Consider the following 18,147-nt stretch of genomic DNA (forward strand, 5'->3'; position numbering starts at 1 on the left):
TATAAAGAATATAAATAACAGAAGATGCAATCAAATTCATACAATTTAAGGAATTTATTTCATTAAAGGTAGGTATACTCTTAAAGGTAGGTATATACTGTTACTACACCAATGAGCAGACAACACTGCTCAAAGCAATAATCACCTTATATAAAAAAAGTATTCCATTAAATAAACCAAACAATCATTTAAACTTCTGCACAGCCATTCATTCATCCATTAAATTGCTGAATCATATACACTGGTTTCAGTTTCACAGACTATGCACACCTTCATAGCACTGTGGAAATTATAAAAAAGTAGCAATAACAAGATATTTTTAAAAGGTTAAATTTGGCTCACAAAGTGTTCAAGCAAAACACTGGTTGGAACATAATGTTTAATTCATCATGATTTCTTCAGGTACCACAAAATTAAAAGCACTCAAATTTTGTTGGGGACGTTTTCTGAGTAGCAGAAGAAAAAAAAAAGGCACATCAAAAAGAAGCAACTTTCCACATCTTCAGCAAGTAGAACTACCATCTGCTGCAATTCCTGCTTGTTCTTTCATTCACACATCATATTTTGTCTTCCAGAGTTTCTTCAAAAGGAGGAACTATGCCAAACTATTTTTGTACAGTGTTACTGCAAGGCTTTGCTGGGATTCAGCCTAGGCTTCTGAGTCGCATGTGTTCAGAAGCTACTGAAAATGATGTCTCAGTTCTCGAATGCTGACATACCCTGTTTCCCTTAAAATAAGACCTACTCCAAAAATAAGCCCTAGCTACAGTTCCTTAAAAAAGTCAATTAAATAGCGTCCAGGCAGCTATACATATAAAAAAGTAGTAAGTTTCGGAGCAAAAATTAATATAAGACCCGGCTGTATTTTTGGGGAAACAGGGCAGTTGAATAAGTAATTTGAATTGGTTTTGCTACTATGTGATTGGAAATGTAATGATTCATTGTCTAGACCTTAGGATTCGTATTACGTGGAGATGCTCACTTGGTTGAACCTTTGGTTGAAATTTAACTCTCCTCTGAAGGATAAAAAAAGATAAATGAGGAATTCAAAGCTGCAGTGGCCAAAGGACAGATGATTGCCAAGATCATCCTAAAAAAAAGGTATAGGAACTAGGTGAAAGGTAAAGGCATCAGAGGGAGATCACAACCTCAGACTCAAAACACACCCCATAGTCTGAAAAGCCCACTATTCACTGATCATGCATAAAAGAATAAAGGTGGACCGTACTCGTACACTGAAGCCAGCAAAGTTTAGACCAATGAACTTCAAGTATGTATAAATAAGATGTTAGGAGTGGCTAAAAGCTAAAATGTATAAATACATAACTCAGCCTGCATCTGGTGTGCTAGGTTTGCAAAGGATTGCCTAGCACCCTTTTCTGTGCAGAACCATGGATAAAGCAAATACCTCAACCTTGTGTGTGAATTGGCATCTGCACACCGGAAAATGATCCCACTTTTTGGGACAACGAAATAACAAAGCTGCTTGAGCTTCTGTTCGGTTTTGTTCAATTTAGAGATGTTTGCATAAATAGGCACCTTTACTTGGGGTAGCCACTAGTCACACTATAGTTAAGAGTTGCAGCTGTGCTGATGTGCAATATAAAAACATAGTAACTGAAATCCCAAGATAAAGATTTTTGCCGAAGACTTGCAATAATCAAGTAAGTAGTCTCAAAGGACAGCAACCCCCCCGCTTTGAAAAGCATTTTAGAAACAGCTGAAGGACCTTTTTCTCATTGACAAACTCCAGGACTTACAAATGTAGCTGCAACTATAAAGGAAGGAAATAAAAAACTACTTTGCCTCTAGTCTTGCAGGGAGAGTACCAGCCCTTTTTCCTTTTATATTTTATTTCCACTTCTAGATAGTCTCTTCTGTTTCCATTTCCTGGGATTTACAGCCGAGGCAATCCCTTGAAGCCCAGGTTCTTGGTATGTGACCTGCAGGAACACAGCTATGCTCTACCGACCAGACTCAGAACTCCTCAGACCTGTCAAACTATGGATGCAGGCTGCTGAGCAGCCAGCTCACTGGACGTGGTGAGGCAGAGCGCTACCAGGTCATGGAACTGAACAGAGAGCAGAAGGCACTGATGGATGCCCACAGTACTATCACATGTTTTTCATTTTCACATCACTTTCTAGACGTGGTCCAATTTATCCTCCTAGCAGCTTTGTGACTACTTTACCATTTCGCAGTTTCAAATCCCAACAGATTTTAAATACAATAATTACAAAATTACCATTATGATTAAAGAAGAAGAATCACTTGATATTGTTATGCTAAGCTTCTACTATTAAAAATAACTCGGATAAGGGACTGGCAAGACCCTTTTGATTTAAATGGTAGCATTCACAAGCAATTTGGTAATTTTGCTTACATACCAATTCGGCAGTTGTAGGAAAAACGTGGTGGGGAAGACAAAATCCCCCCATATACCACTACAGTATTTATTTATGTAAAACAGCAATTTAAGTATTCAGCTCCCTCTAGTGTCAATCAGAGCAACTGAAAACATTAAGAAAAAATTTCAGTGCATCTCTGAATCTAATGCAATTCAGCTACTAGATCTAGCTTACGCTGTGCACAAGGAGACTTTTCACAGCCTTTTTGGTAATTCTGTGCTTCTTGCAGGAAGGGGGTTCCACCTATGCAGGCAGCACAGGCACACCCAAATTTACTTAACCTGGAGTACAAGCCAGAAAGCCTCAGACATCCTTAAAAAGAAGCCATTTACTGTAATCAAGCTATTTACTGTAATCATCCTAGCAAAAGAACAACAAAGACTGCCTCCTTGACTCGTCATTTTTGTACCACAACCAGAATAGATTTCAATGTTTTAATTATGTGCAAACAGGGTACTGTGCGCACACAGTTTTTTCAGCTTCTGCATGTTCACTGTTTCCTTTGACATTAAAGTGCATATTTTCTACAAAAAGGCTGTAAATCATTATAATTACAGGGAACATGAGACTCAAACACGAAAGTCTGGAGTACAAAAGTTCACTTTTCCTAGAGACACCTAGCATGCAAGGTTTTTTGCATGGTCTGGCTAAATTGTAAGCAGCTTAGAACACGGCTTCACAATGGAAAGCATGAAGTTACTCAAATCACACTTTCAGTATGTAATAGAAATAAACCAAATCTAAGTAAAAGATTCAAATTTAAAAGCAATAATTAGGACTACCGGATATCAAGATTGCAGAAGTAAGTCCATCACAGAGTTTTAAACTTTCCAAAGATCAAATCATAATGAAAATTAAAAAATACTGCACTTGTTGCAGCAGAAATGGAGCAACACATGCCAGAAATCGTAAACACTTCTGAATGTAAAGAACTTCATAATCATGAGTTTATTATGAACCAGTGAAGGACACAGCAGGACAGCATTTCCCTAAAGTCAACAGAAAGCTAAAAGCTGCACTAGCCCACATCACACATCTATATTTCATCTTCATCTATATTCCATTCAAAAACTGCATTGTCTTGGCTTCAGGAACAACTGGGCTCCACAGCAGGTAGGAGCCAATCAATGTTTTTGAACTCCAGGCTGCATAGCACAAACTTGTCTCAGCTTGATAAACTGGATGCTGGAGATTGTGCAGGAAGTCAGGTTACAGCAGCTACCACTACCAGGGGTACAGGAGATGATGAGCTATACTAGGCAGAGGTCAGTTCCATCAGAAAGGCAGAACAGGAGAAAGGTACTTTTTGGGGAAGGGTGTCCCTAAAATGCACAATGCTTGGGAAGCAAGTTCATGATCTCAAACAGTATTTAAAGCCCACGGACAAAATTTTGATTGCTTAATTTCTGGGTATCTAAAGCCTTCTAGGACTAAAACAGTCAGACAAGTCTCCCTGCAGAGTAAGGAAAGGGAATACCACTTCTAGAGAGCAATTAGTTTTGCTTATCTACAGATGAATCAGTTTCTGAAGTTAACTTTTCATTAATTGTAAAAGACAGTCTAGGATGTTAGTTTTTCGATTTTGACACCTAACCTTTAGACAATTAAGTTAACATGGATCGTTCTCTCAAAGATATAATTACACCCAGAAGTAGTGCCCAAGCCATAACCAGTTTTTGGTTTACTTCATTACTATAGTAGTCCAGATGCAGACCAGGCTTCCAGTGTTCCGATCACTGTACTTGCTTACACAAAATAAAACGGCTAAATTAATCTGAAGAACTTCTAGACTAGCTATGGAAGAAGCCATTTTTTTAAATGTGGAATTGTTTGTTAAGTCCAAAGAGGACTAATAAGGTCGAAGAGAAATTATTTTGACATCCTATCCTGAATACTGCCTAAATATCCTAAGACTTATTCAAAATCCTTGTACAACAAGTCCACAGGAGGATTAATAAACCATCAAGTTGGTAATAAAAGCATGCAAACGCCATGAAAACAGAAGAAAAAGACTAACAGGTTGTGGTGTTGTATAAAATATTTTAAGTTTCACCCTCTCATTACACCACTGATCCTTTAAAACAGCTGTCTTTGGTGTGGTGGTCCTTCTCATATTTTCTAACAGAAGTTAAGTACCAAGACTTTAAGCACTTTATTGTCAGGCACACATGAGGAAACATGGAAGAACACACTTCATCCCACCAATTGCTTTTGAAGTATGCTTTTCTTGCTTCTTAAATAACACTCACAGAAAGAAAAAGAAATGAGAACTTTATCCAACGGAAACAGTATCTCAACCGATTAAAAAATCTGCTAGTAGACTTGTGACTTTAAATTGTTAGGACAAATTGAACAAGCTTAGATGTTTCTTTCAGAACAACAAAAATGAAGACACTATGACTCCACTTCATTAAACAGATAATTATTCTGTTTGTCTTAAGCAGATAACGTTATCTCCAAGTATTCAGTTACATGTCTTCACCATAAAAAGAAATGATTTGCTTATAAAGCTTTTTTATTTATTTAGCAAGTGTTCATGTATGCTAAAGTTGAAGATACTGTATTAACATCACAAAGGCTTATCAACTGTTTCCTGTTCTGTAATCTACATTCTGATTTGACAACCTGGTTGAAATCTCTACTATTTATATGAAGAATATTACCTTGCGTGTAGGCAGCATCATCAGATCCCATACTCAATTTCCGTGCATCACTGATCCTATCCACATGTGCTAAAACAGGGTCAGTAAGATGCTGGATACCCTCTGGTTCAACATAGTGATCAGGAAGGTTTAGAAGGTTTGTAGGTTCAAAGGTTGGGGACACTACCCCTGGGGAAACTGCAGGGGGCTTATTTGGAGAAACTGTAATTTTAAAAGTATATTTTGTGTTAGGCTGCGTAACCACCACTCGAGGAGAGGTTACAGTGGTGCTGTTGCCCACTGCTCGACTCTTGGGTGGATGGTGATGAATAAATGCAGGACCCATGCTTACTTGACCAGACATATTCCTAGAAGTGGTAGATACTCCAGGATTTGTCGATATGAAAAGCGTGGGCTGGTTCCGCACAACTTGATCATCTCCTGCTGTGGCATTTGCTGAAATGTAGACCTTAGGTTGACCACGTGTGATCACGTCATCAGTATTTGGAGGACTGGCCGATATGTAAACAGTGGGTTGACTTCTACTTAATGTCTGGCTGTTGAGGGAAGAGGGAGTAGTGGAAGTGCGAGGGCCAGTTGAACGCAACTTAGAAGAACTGTTTCTTTGCGGTGGTTCAAGTTTGATTTCAATTTGGTTTTTGCGAGGTCCTGTGGATATATTCTGAATGTTGTATTGGCTATGCGCAGAAGATTGTGAGCTACCAGACGAATGAATCATAGGTGCTTGTGGAGTAGTAGGAGAACTGATAGGCATATAGACATGAGAAGTCTGGTGGCCTTGCTGATTTGGCTGCGTTGAGTGCTGCGATGAGGTATGTGGCGTAGTACTGGATGTAGGAAGAGTAGTCCAGGGACTTGGCTGCGAAGGCTGGTAGACTTGCTGAGGGTGCACGGGATTAAACTGAGATGCCCAGCCTGGCTGCTGCTGTGTCTGTCGAGTGGTACCACTAGGAGGTGTGATGTAAGGCCTAATATAGATAGAATTTCCCTGTGGACTGTTAAGTACAGGAGGAGGTACACCATGTATGTGCAAAGACGTAGGGGTGTTGCGACCAGGCTGAATATTTGGGGCTAAAGTTACCATAATGGGATTGAATCTGGGCGTTTGTTGAGACAAGTTAGATACTCCTTTGCTGCCTAGGTGAAATCCAAGGTGCTGCCCTGGATTAGAAGTACTAACTGTATTACCCATCCCAAAGACATTAAATCCTTGTGGAACCTGCGCAGGTGCTGTCTGTGGTTCCTGCTGAAACAGTTCATTGTTGGACTGACTGGTTTGAAGGTGTCCATCACTAACACTGTGAGCTAGAGTCCTACTTCCATTCATTCTACTTCCTTCTCTTCCATGGTGATACACGTTCTGTGACTGTAAATCCAAATTAAGAGATGTCATGTGATTTCGTAGTCCAGGAATCCCAGAGTCATCCGAAAAACCTAGGTCTCCTTCACCGTAGAGATACTTTGTGCTCTCCTGAGAGAGAACTGCACAACAGGCATCCAAATTATTGTTATTCTATAAAAAACAGATGAAAGTTTGACATTACTGATAAAATATTGTCACAGATATATATGCATCCAGTCACTGTTCAAAAATTATCAATGTAGCTAGCAACAAACAGAAAGCTTTAGGTGGCTGGCTCACATAGCTACTACACATGCATAAGGGGCTTGCATGTGAAACTTCACTATTTTGACAACAGCAGCTTGGTCACTGGCACCAAGGGCAGAGGTCAGCACTGCTGCTGAAGCAGTGACAGGGAGATCTGTGACCTTGACAAGCTGACACCACACAGCATGATACACCTTGGATGAATACTTTCACTATTCCTTCTCAATTTCGAGATGACCTTCAGTAATGACCAAGTCTCTTGGCTTGAGGGGGAAGATGACAGAAGGAATTGATTCACAGCACATGTGTATTACTAATTAACGACTTAAAAACAAAAATCAAAATATATGTTTATTTTAAATGTTTTCCCAAATACTTCAAAACCAGTTACGCATTACCTCTTGCTGAAAATGGAAAGTGAATCTTATTTAGAAAAGAAACATGTTGATGCAAGGAGTTGTACACGACTTTAAAGGAAGTGTTAAAAATTCAGTATATGTATAAAGCATAATTACTCTTTTGCAAGATTAAACTATTAATGGAAAACCCAGGGGACATTTGAATTTTCATTTTAAACCACTGCTCGCAAAGCTTTTAAATACATACATTTGTATAAGTCACTTTATAAAACCTGTAACAGGATGACTTGAAACAAAATCCACAATCTAGCTAATTTGCTTTTTAAGGACATTTCAGAAGCAAACTTATAATCCCTCTTCTCTTTTTCCACAAGTTTAGTAATAATGTACTTGGATCTTTCCAATTTAGTTTCCTACACAAGTGTTTTTAGAAAAGAGTGAACAGGCATCGGTGGCATAATTTCTTAATATTGTGTTCTGTCCATATTACTCTTTTTACAGAACTGCCCCCCAGCCCAAATAGAAGTTAATTAATACTTTCAGCCAGAAGAGCATCTGTTGAGGCCCAGATATTATTAAAACCAAATAGGTGTCAAATTAATCCAGCACACAGAAACATTTACTAGAAAAAATGCATATGATCAAGCAAAGATTTGCATATGCCAAGTAGTAACATTATCAGTTAAAGAATAACACAAGCAAGACAAATTAATCCATGCTACATGCTTTGTATCAAGTTATTTTTGTTAAACTGGTGTACAGTATTAGGTCATAGAGTGTTGTGCAGACGTACCAAGACTGTGTTTACCTTACAGATTTACCAAAAAAAAAAGAAATAAAAAAAGAAATAAAAAATGACAGACACAACAGAAGCAGGTGAAGGAAGACAAGTCTAAACCTCACCCACAAAACCAAAGCTGTGCATTGATACAGGCCAGATTCAGCTCTGAATTCTTAAAAACAAAAAAACCCAACACAAATCACACAAAAACCCCAGCCACAAAGCCTTCTAAAACAACAGGATTCCCTAAAGGCCATCTAACTAGCCAACTGTATATAAGAATTGTTGCAGAAAAGTCTTGAGAGATATAAAAGTGCGTCAAATTGATGGTATGCATATTGGCTCTAGTTTGGAATAAGCATCAAAGGACAAAGTAATCAAATGAAGTTAGTAGTGAAGAAAGGAATCACACAGAGACAGAACAGAGGGTAAGAAAATATAAGAATAGGCTTGTATTTGTTGTAAAGGAGAAAAGGGAGCCAGAAAAGGGAAAAAGATAGGATGCCACAGAAAAACAAGCTAGAAAGATCTTAAAGGCAGATTTTGCATGAACTTAGGTGAATTAAAATTATTAACAGAAAGGCCAAAAATACCAAACCAAAAAGGAACAGGCCAAGCTTGCAAGGCCCTTACATTCAGCTTGAATGCATTTCTTTGGACAATTTTTTTCTTTTTTAAGACTGCATCCAATCAATTCCAAAATTTCAGTGACGTCAATGAGCAAATTGGAGAACTGAAAGGGGAAACAGGGCACATGGAACCCCTGGCATCTTCTGGCTGGCAGAGGCAGAGTTTCAACCGCTTCTAGCTCTTTATAGATCAGAGAACCGGTTGATGGCAGAAATGAGCATATTCCAGCAAAACAATACCCCTCATCTTAGCTCTGCCCATGTCCCAATTGAGTTTAAAATGTTGGCACCCTGAAAGAGAAAGAAAAAAAAAGAAAGAATAAGAATGTTGGAGGGAAACGAGGAAGCAAGGAGAGGACGTAGACTCGAGGAGCAGGTGGTTACAGAACGCTCCAGACACAAAAAAGAGCAAAATGGGACAATGTCCACAGACTGGGGACACTGCAGTGACTCCTTTAAATGAGGAAAAAGGGCGAGCTGAATGCAGGAGACTTGTTGGGAAGAACGGTGAGATGCAAAACTTTTCAGGAACATTCAATGCTGTCAGCCCAAGAAAGCAATAAAACTTTTTACTCCCTAGATTACCCAGGTTTAAATTTCATCCTATTAGGTTTTTGGTGGTCCTCGGTTTTTAGTATACTAGATATTGTTCAGATATTTCAACAGCAGACTACTCACCTCAAGACATCTGCATACTCTGTTTATCCTTAAGTTTTTCATTATAAGCATATAACGCTATAATCTTTCCTTTAAAAACAAGCTGAATGTGTTTGGCTAAAAAAATTCAAGGAAGAGGACTGAAGTATCTGTATAGTTTTCCTGCGCAATTTGCTGTGATCTGAAGTAACTCTTCTTGTTATAAAAGCCTTTGGTCGATATCACTCTAAATTGCTTAAACTCTGTCAGGTTCTCTCCTGAGATCTCTTATGCTTCCTGGTTTAAAAAGAACTTCACCCTGACACATGACGTTTACACATCAGGTACTGTGGGGGCAAGTCAAATGCAGCATTTCTTATACCTCATAATGTCCTTAAGTACCTCTCGCTGACCTAAACTATACTTACTGCATTCATCAGAAATTCCTTCCACTATGCTCAACTACAAGACGGCAGAACTCAGGATTCAGATACTGTTCCGGCAGTATTGCAAACACATGCAAAAGTACTCTCAAATTCTGCTTTCCAATCTTTATGACCAGTCCAAGTACAAAATTTGTTGGTTTAAAGAGGGTTTTTTTTTTTAAAAAAAAAATCTTATGAGTGGCATAGCTAGAAGCTACCTGATTCAGAGAAACCAGAGCTCATGAAATTTCAAAGAACCACTAACATGACAGATTTTATTGATGAGTCTTAGAAGCTCTCAGTGAACAACAAAAAAGGTACCTTTCTAGTGTAACAACAGTGCACATATAGAACATTAATCACCCTATGGAATTTTTGAAAAATTCTCTTATGAAAGCTGACCTAAAACACTCCCCCAAATCTAAACCCTTCCCCCATATTTCTGCCGAAGTATGCCACTTGCAGAATCTTTTCTTCACAGTTATAAGGCTCCTTTTCATGAAAAACCCAAACTCACTGTACTAAATGTTACAAAGACTGCTAAGTGTCTCTCAAGAACCATGCACTAGCTTTTAAATTTATCAAGAATTACATTCAAAAAGTGATTACTGATGCATGCACTCTATCAGGTTCATTAACCTTGCTCAACAAGCAGTTCTCATGTTTGAAGAAAAAAACTGTACTTATAAGACTAGTCGTACAGACAACTAACATAAAAATGGTGGTGTACAATCCAGAGAACAAATACAGGCAATTTGTCATCTGGTTCAGCTTCCTCTTCAGCTAAATAATTAGAGAGAAAGGGTTGGAAAACACCTGAAACTTCAAGTCCTGAGCAGAATTTTGCCCTCTTCCAGATCAAAACCAATTCTCTCACAGAACTGCAGTTTTCACAGCTTCTTAGTCTATGAATGGAGAGTCATGAAAAAGTCTTGAAAATACATTAAATTGGCACAGTCACAATACAAACACTGCGTTTGGATGCATGTGTGTGACTACATATACATATATAAGGACACATATATATGTATTTTATACATAAAAATACATATAAAAAGCAAGACAATCAACATTCTTTTTATCGCAATTGCATCATAACCATAGATGTCCTAGCCATAACGGAGAGATAGGTAGCTTCTGGGAACTCATGACCCATCTTTTCCAGTCGTGTTTACTGATGAGCAATATAAATATTCAGACCATCCTCTTATTATCCAGAGTACTCAAAGGTTGAATACCTTAGATAATGAAAAACATTCAATCAGTATGGATGCTTTGGGATCACTGGAAAATGCAAAGCAAACATGTTTAAGCAACACAGTTAAGTATGTCTACGAGCATTTCTTAACTCTAGGCATTCAGGTGTTCCAGTGTCGGGCTTTGGAGTGGCATAATAATTTATCTGCTGAGGTAACTAATGTGATGTTATAGAGCAGAAATTAATACAAAATATGGGCATATAAGTATGGTATCCAAAGCTACAATAAACCAAAGCAAGTCCATCTGGCAGCATAGCTTAGGTGTGCCTATGTTGCATGCCTAGGCTCCCTGCTGCAGAAGACACATAAGGCCACCAGTGCTGGCTTTGCAGGTCAAGGGAGCTGGACTGGAAAACAGTAGGGCCAACCCGCATACAGGCAAGGGCCTGATGGAGACAAGGTTGCGAAGTTGCTTCCAGACCTGCCCTGCCCCTCAAAAAAAAAAAAAAAAAAAAAAAGGAGCAAGCTGCATTTGTGTAGCATTGCCTTAAATTGTCCTTGCTGGACTCAAGTTGGCTTTGCATCCCTCCTTTTGCCACAGTTACTTTTGACTCTTGAGATGGCCAAAAGGCATGAGCATACTGATTGCTGAGATGGTAGTCTCCATGCACACACCAGTTTACAGGCTTGTTCACCTTGGGCCACCCCTGATTAGAGATGGAAAAAGGGAGGGCAGTTTAACACTTCACCAGCTGCGCAACATAAAGAAACTGGTTGTTTGTATCTGTCTCACACGAAAAGGAAAATAGAAATAAAAATCTGCTTTCAAAGGAGACATCCACATTTAACACTTTAAATAAGCATCATTGCTTACTTGTACAGTCATTAACAGAACACTGACCTGTAACATGCATCTGGATACAACACCTTCAGGTACCTCGGGAAACTTCTGTCGCAGGTCATGTAAAACCTGAATATCAATTTGCTGGCTTCCTTGGGCCATTCGTATATTGCCTGGTCAGGATTGTTTTTCAACAGGCAGTTTTAGGCCTTAATAAAGGGAGTACTCATCTCTTCTGTCCCAGCATTTTCTGGAAAAGGAAAGAAAACCTTAAGACATTGAAAGCAGACTCTTTTGATGTAACAAAACCTAACAAAAATGACACCCCTCCCCCTCCAAATCCCCTTTCCAGTTATGAGATATAAGTCTGTATTTTATGTCAGTGTTTTCCCACACAACATCTCTGGCTAACTATTCGTCCTTCATGCACTCGAAACCTTGAAAATTGCCCATTAATAGACATCTCCTGACCAGTTTCCCACTTAGTTTTTATATTGACATTATAAAAATATACTACAAATTTAAAAAAATACTTGATTCAAAGTATTAAAATTCATGGGTTTAAGAACAACATTTTTTACTTACTTAAAACATAAGTAAACACAAAGAAGTTTACATCAAAAATCAGAAGATAGTGTTCATTCAGCTTTTGAGTACACCTACACTGTTACCTTCATCACCACTGTTATGGTTTACTGTCAGAATATTGTGGCTAGAAGTTCACTGTTTCTAAGCTTAACGATTTACTAGCAAGTCTACCTGTTTTTCACACAACATACTTCAATATTCTGAGAAATAACCCTACAAGGACTCACATTTCTTCAACTAAGTCCGTTTCTCCTTTGAAGGAAATTAGAGGAGTTACGAAGATGGTATCACAATCACCCAATCAACACATTGATACAAATTATCTGCCCTGGCCATATGATATCAACAGGCTTTTACCAAGAAGAATTTAAACCAATTAAATTTGGAAGAATGCACGTGTATGTTAAGCAATGGAACAGTACCTTCATCATGTATATTACAAATAAATGTGCCTATATAGTTTTCAAAAAACCCAAAGTAGTTAACTCCAACATTTATTTACCTCTCAACTTAGCAAATCTTATTCAAACACCTCCTCCATCAATTTATTAAATTTCTCCTTCCCCTCTTTACCCACTTTTCTTTTTGCTTTGGCTCATATTCAACACACACTATTAACCCATGTGCTGACTCACAGCTGCCTGCAGCAGAGAACTGCCTCCAGTGCCACCAGACACCTGTACGTGCTGCTCCCTGAATCCCATCAGCCGGAGTTCTCTCCCAACAATCCCACTGGGACACTCACTTTGTAAGTGAGCCTATGTGCTTATGTGCCCGTACTTCTATGCGCTAAAAGGGGACTAGTGGCAAGTTAATTGGGAAGCATTAATCACAATTTTCTAGTGCATTAACACCACTTGTGATTCAGATATAACGTAGTGCAATGCTACAACTTCTCTCAAGACCAAAAAGATGGAGGAAAACTGCAAAGAACTGATGGGAAAGCACAAAGCACATGACTTTCAGCAGGGCTGACATGACAGGTGTAATGCTATCACAGGACTGAAGTCATGAACCACTCTATTATAAGACTTCTTCAACTCATACATCTTCTCTGGCCTGAAGTGATACAATTACCAGTCAACTGCTAATTGGCCTGAAGCAGCACACCTCCAGTAACAGCTGAACATGATCTGAAAAGCAACACATTAACCAGTTCAACTTTCTGCCAACAATTTAAGAACAGCTCTGAAGAAAGAAAAAAAAAAAACCAACCTAAAATGTTACTCTGAAGACTTCATCTATATGCACTACGCATAGGAAAAAACCAACTTGTTAGTCAACAAAACAACGAAGACTGAAAGTCCCAAGAATACTCCAGGAAACATCTGCTCATTATTTTAGTCTCATAAATGTCATCTTCTCTGATATAATCACAATACATGCTTAATTAAAAACACAAGCAAGAACAGAATTTTTCATTAGAATATTTGGAGATGTTCTGATAAAACATAGGTCACAATCCTACCCACAGTTTCAGTGTACATAACACCACAATATTCTACCATCAAAAACAGCACCACAACTTCAAAACACCTTCACATATAACAAGTACCAGCCAAGACCGCTAGAACTGGCAACTCTGGTTATGGTATTCCTTCCCAGAATACACATTCTGTTTATTTGCCTACGGAAGTTCAGCTTCCCTTCTCTTTGTACACTTAAAGGAGCCAGAGCCACTCAACTCTTCAGGAGTTAAGAAGTCTGGTTCCATTCAGACCTGTACAATTAAAAAACCCAAACCTATCTGCAAAGAGGTGACTAGTATGAAGATCTAGGAAAATAGCAGGCAAGACAGAATTTTGTGAGAGTCCTACACAAATAAATGGAAAGTAGTGAGCACAAATTTAACACTAACAGTCACACTATGATTACAGTTTAATTAGATACAAATCTGCACTAATCCGGCACAAATTTACTTTGCATATACCAAGAGTGCTATCTCAAAGGGACAGTGAAATATTGAAGACAACTGCTACACAGTGCACCCTGTGGCTACTGCTATCAGTACCCAAGATCACTAATTTAAATGTAGCATGGATATGCCTAAACAAGCTGGGGTCATACTTTAGACTGAAGTTTAGACACATGTAAGAGGCCTCAGGAACTGCAACACTAGACAAGCAGAGGAGCAAAATATTTTGTTGTGAACTACTCAAGCTATACATCTGAAAAATCACTGTGCTCAAGAGCCAACTGAAGTAGCAAATCTTGGCTTACACAATTGAGAAAAATCACTCTGGTCAGATAGAAACACAAGTAAATACCTCATCTGAAACAAAAAGCGGTAATTTATTTTCTAGCAGAAAAAAATGTCAGGCTTTTACTTTATTGTAGAGAAAAGCTCAATTAAACATAACATTAATATGTGGTTAAAATAAGGGATAAGAATTGCAAGAGTTAAAATGAAATAATGAAACGTCTTCAAACACAAACTACTAAAGAGTTCCTCTCTCCTCCCATGCATTGGGCTAGCACAATGTTCAGCGTGTATGTACACATGCTGTTAAAACTATGCTAAAGCGTGCTTACATTTACTCAGGTTTAAAGCAACCAATTCATAAAGTTTTGAGGCAGCAAACGCTCCCTTCCACCTGCCTTCAGCAGCCACCTGCCCCACTCAACTGTGGTTGAGTAACCACAACTGCAGATCCTGCTCTCAACTGTGGAAATACATGTACTCGGACAGAAAACACGAGCTGGGTTGACGCTGCTCCAAAATCTTATATTCTTAAACGCTGAAAAAGTCAACTCCGTGGCAGTGGTAGTGCAATTTTAAAAATGAATGAATCCATGCCTCACTAAAAACACACCCCTGTTATTTCTTCAGTAGTTTAGGAATGCTAGACAAATCTGAGCAGTGACAAAACACTACTGATCTTAACACCTTCTTTTAAGCAACTATTAAGAAAAAACTGTTCAGCAGGAACAAAAAAAACCCAAACCACCACCCACACATGAAATTAAGCAACTAAAGAATTCAATTATTTATAAAGGATAACTGTACCACAAAGCTTCTCAAACTAAAATTCAAAGCTGGCATGAAGCCAGCAAGTCCAGAAAAACAGAGGATTCTATTAATAAGAAGGAAACTGGTTTGCCTTAGTTCAGTATGAAATGACATTTTTCCACTCCTCTCACACTGAGTAGCCCATTAAACTTACTACTAAATAAACAGTTGACCTCCCCTTGATCCTCCCAAGACCTCTTTTTTTCCTATTTCTCTAACCTACATTAAAGCAACCCATACCACAATACCCAATATCATTATCAAAATAGTAAATTCTATACTCTCCATCTCAAATTCCCTGTACAGTACTAAAAAGTTTGTATTTTCTCTTTATATAAATTTCCATCTTTTGCCTGATGAATCAAATTGGCAAAACAGCACTTTCACAGCTTCTACAGCAAAAACTGCATGGAGAAAGATTTAAGTATCCACTCTTTCAATTAAAAACACAGAGAATAGATTAAAAAAGATTATTCGAAACACTGAAAACCAGAAGAACATTCCACATTGTCACCTCAATACTTAATTTCAATAAAATATTTTGTATTCTAGGTCATTTTTAAGTGTCTTGATAAAATGCAGAATGACCACAATTGCCATCTACTACTCCAAACCAGCAAAGTATTATAAGAATTACCTTAAAATTCAAAGAAGTGTTGCAAAGAAGCTTTTCTGCATCTTCATGATGCATAAAATGACTTATGGGGTATCATCCCATGTTTGCAAAACCCAATTAATTGTTAGCAGCATGCAATACTTGGGAGATGGCTTATTTTACTACTGTGCTTCAAAGTTTTGGTGGCCTAGCACCAAGAAAATGCATGCAGTTAGTGAAGGAAGAGGCAGAGTTAACATCTACTCTATCACTTTACCGAAGTTATCAACAATTTTTTTTTTTTTTTTACACAAGCATCAAATGTGTCAACATGGCAGAACATGATTATATTTACTGTAGTATGGGAGAAGAGAAATGCAATAGCCTCTGCTCCCACTACTTTCATTCACAGAAAAATACACTCAAAACTCCTGGAGGCATATATACACTACAATCACAAAAAAAGGTTTTTTTCTTTAGATCCAATTACAATATGTAGCTCCTATGGCTTCACCGCCAATATAGAATATGAAAAATGCACTTGTGTCATATGAACATTAAGGTCTCACTGCAAACATCACTTAAAGAAAAACCTACTGCAGACCTCAAAGATATTTAGAGATTATTAATAAGCCTTAAGGAAGTCCCAAGAGGTAGGACAGGAAGCCTCATGAGGCCTCTTTAGTACAGACAGATTAAAAGTTTTTTTCCCATCTCTTGATGTTGCAAAGGAACTATAAAAAGGACTCGACATCCATCTTGTCAGAGGAAAGCTTAAAGAACCTAAAAGTTATTTTGACAGATGCAAGCCTAAGGAATGGAAACGTAGCGCTGTTGTCAGCCACGAAACTCAGAATCTGGCAGCAGGACACCCAGATTATTGTTAGAAAGTTATATATACCAGTAGAAAATAAAATGCACAAAAGCAAGAGTGAACAGCCAAGATGGCCAGTAGCACAGTGTCGAAGAAAAGGGTACCAACAGGAGGTAAAGGAAACTGCTGGCAGCAAGATTTGGCTTAATTCAGACTCAGTCATAAAATAAGGGCAATACAGCATTACAGAAGTAAACTGAAAAAAATCTATTCAAGAAATTAATTATCAGCAGGAATTACATCCAGCAATGGTGACTCTGAGAAAAATTCTTCCTAAACCCATTAAAATAAGGGTTTACTTACTAAGGAAAACTTTTAAATACTGGAGTGCAGTACAATATGAAGTTATTTTTGTAGTAATGTCCATTTACTAATCCTTACACATACGCCTTTTAGCTGTTTCAAAAAACCCTTCAGTGTGACTTTAAACTGTTGAAAAGAGACATGCACAACAAAGATCCTACTGCTTATGTATGCCAGAAATACTAAGTAAATGGAATAATTAATTAGCTGTGTTCTTTCAAAGACTACTGGCAAGATCCCCAAATAACTTAAAAGGCCTGGCAATTGTAACATGATGGAACATGGATGGAGAGCTCCTGTTGAAGTTTTATTCTGTGAAAACTATCGATACGAAAGTAAACAATATGTCATCTCCCAAAGGCTACTCAGAACCATGAGTAGGAGACAAAAAATAAACTGCTTATCTTGTTTATAAAAGAACTCAAAGACGACTTAATGCGATATATGATTCAGATGCGAAATGTTAGGCCATTATAATTCTGGACCAATAGCCAGTTAAGAAATAAATTTTTAAATCTCCTTTCTTCTGACAGAGCAAACGTTCAACAGATCAAAGACAATTCTTCAATACAAACCTTAAACTTAGTATCACGCTAACTTTTCACAAAACGCTTATAATGCGAGTGCTCTTCAGAGTAAATTCTGCCCAAACCGATTTTATGACGTAATTACACCTAACAAAATCTCAACATTACAGAATGTCAGCTGCTATCTTCACTTCTTGTTTATTACTTTTCTTACTGCAACTTTACATACAGTCCATACTATAAGAAATATCAAAGATAGTTGTGCGAATATTAACATAACTGCTGTATTGAACAATTCCAGTTGAACTTACAATGCACTCGTAATGACTGAAGTCCCATCTTTGGTCAGTTACCACTCTGGAAACAGCTTTTGGAAACATGCAGAACACTGCAACAGTGAACAGCATGCCCTTCACCCTGCCCCAAAATCAAATGACTGAAATCTTTACGGCTGCCTTCATCTTGCAGCTACATCTAAGAAGTAAATGACTCATGTTTTTCTGTAGTTTTAAACTGATCAAATGTGAACTGTGTTTTACTGGACTCTTATAAAAGATGAACTGCCCTGGATCACGTTACTCACATGGCCAAAAATGCTATAAAAGTAAGACATCTAAAAGTTTGTTTTAGAAAACTTGCTGTCAATATTTATTAAAAGAGTGCTGTGAATGTAGAAACAAGAGTATACTTCCTTGTAGAA

General features: G+C 38.0%; 1 protein-coding gene across 1 annotated transcript in view; it reads right to left on the reverse strand.

The window, feature by feature from the left end:
* The window catches only part of TAB2 (TGF-beta activated kinase 1 (MAP3K7) binding protein 2), a 62,564-nt gene that overhangs the window by 7,235 nt on the left and 37,182 nt on the right, over positions 1-18,147 (reverse strand). The window contains exons 2-3 of the mRNA XM_065630379.1: positions 11,611-11,800; positions 5,072-6,584 (exon numbers count right to left, since the gene is read on the reverse strand). Coding sequence (XP_065486451.1) covers positions 5,072-6,584; positions 11,611-11,712 — 1,615 coding nt within the window. The 5' untranslated portion in view covers positions 11,713-11,800. The remainder of the gene's footprint in view (positions 1-5,071; positions 6,585-11,610; positions 11,801-18,147) is intronic.

The sequence above is a fragment of the Caloenas nicobarica genome, chromosome 3 (assembly GCF_036013445.1).
Source record: "Caloenas nicobarica isolate bCalNic1 chromosome 3, bCalNic1.hap1, whole genome shotgun sequence".
NCBI classification, from domain to species: Eukaryota; Metazoa; Chordata; class Aves; order Columbiformes; family Columbidae; genus Caloenas; species Caloenas nicobarica.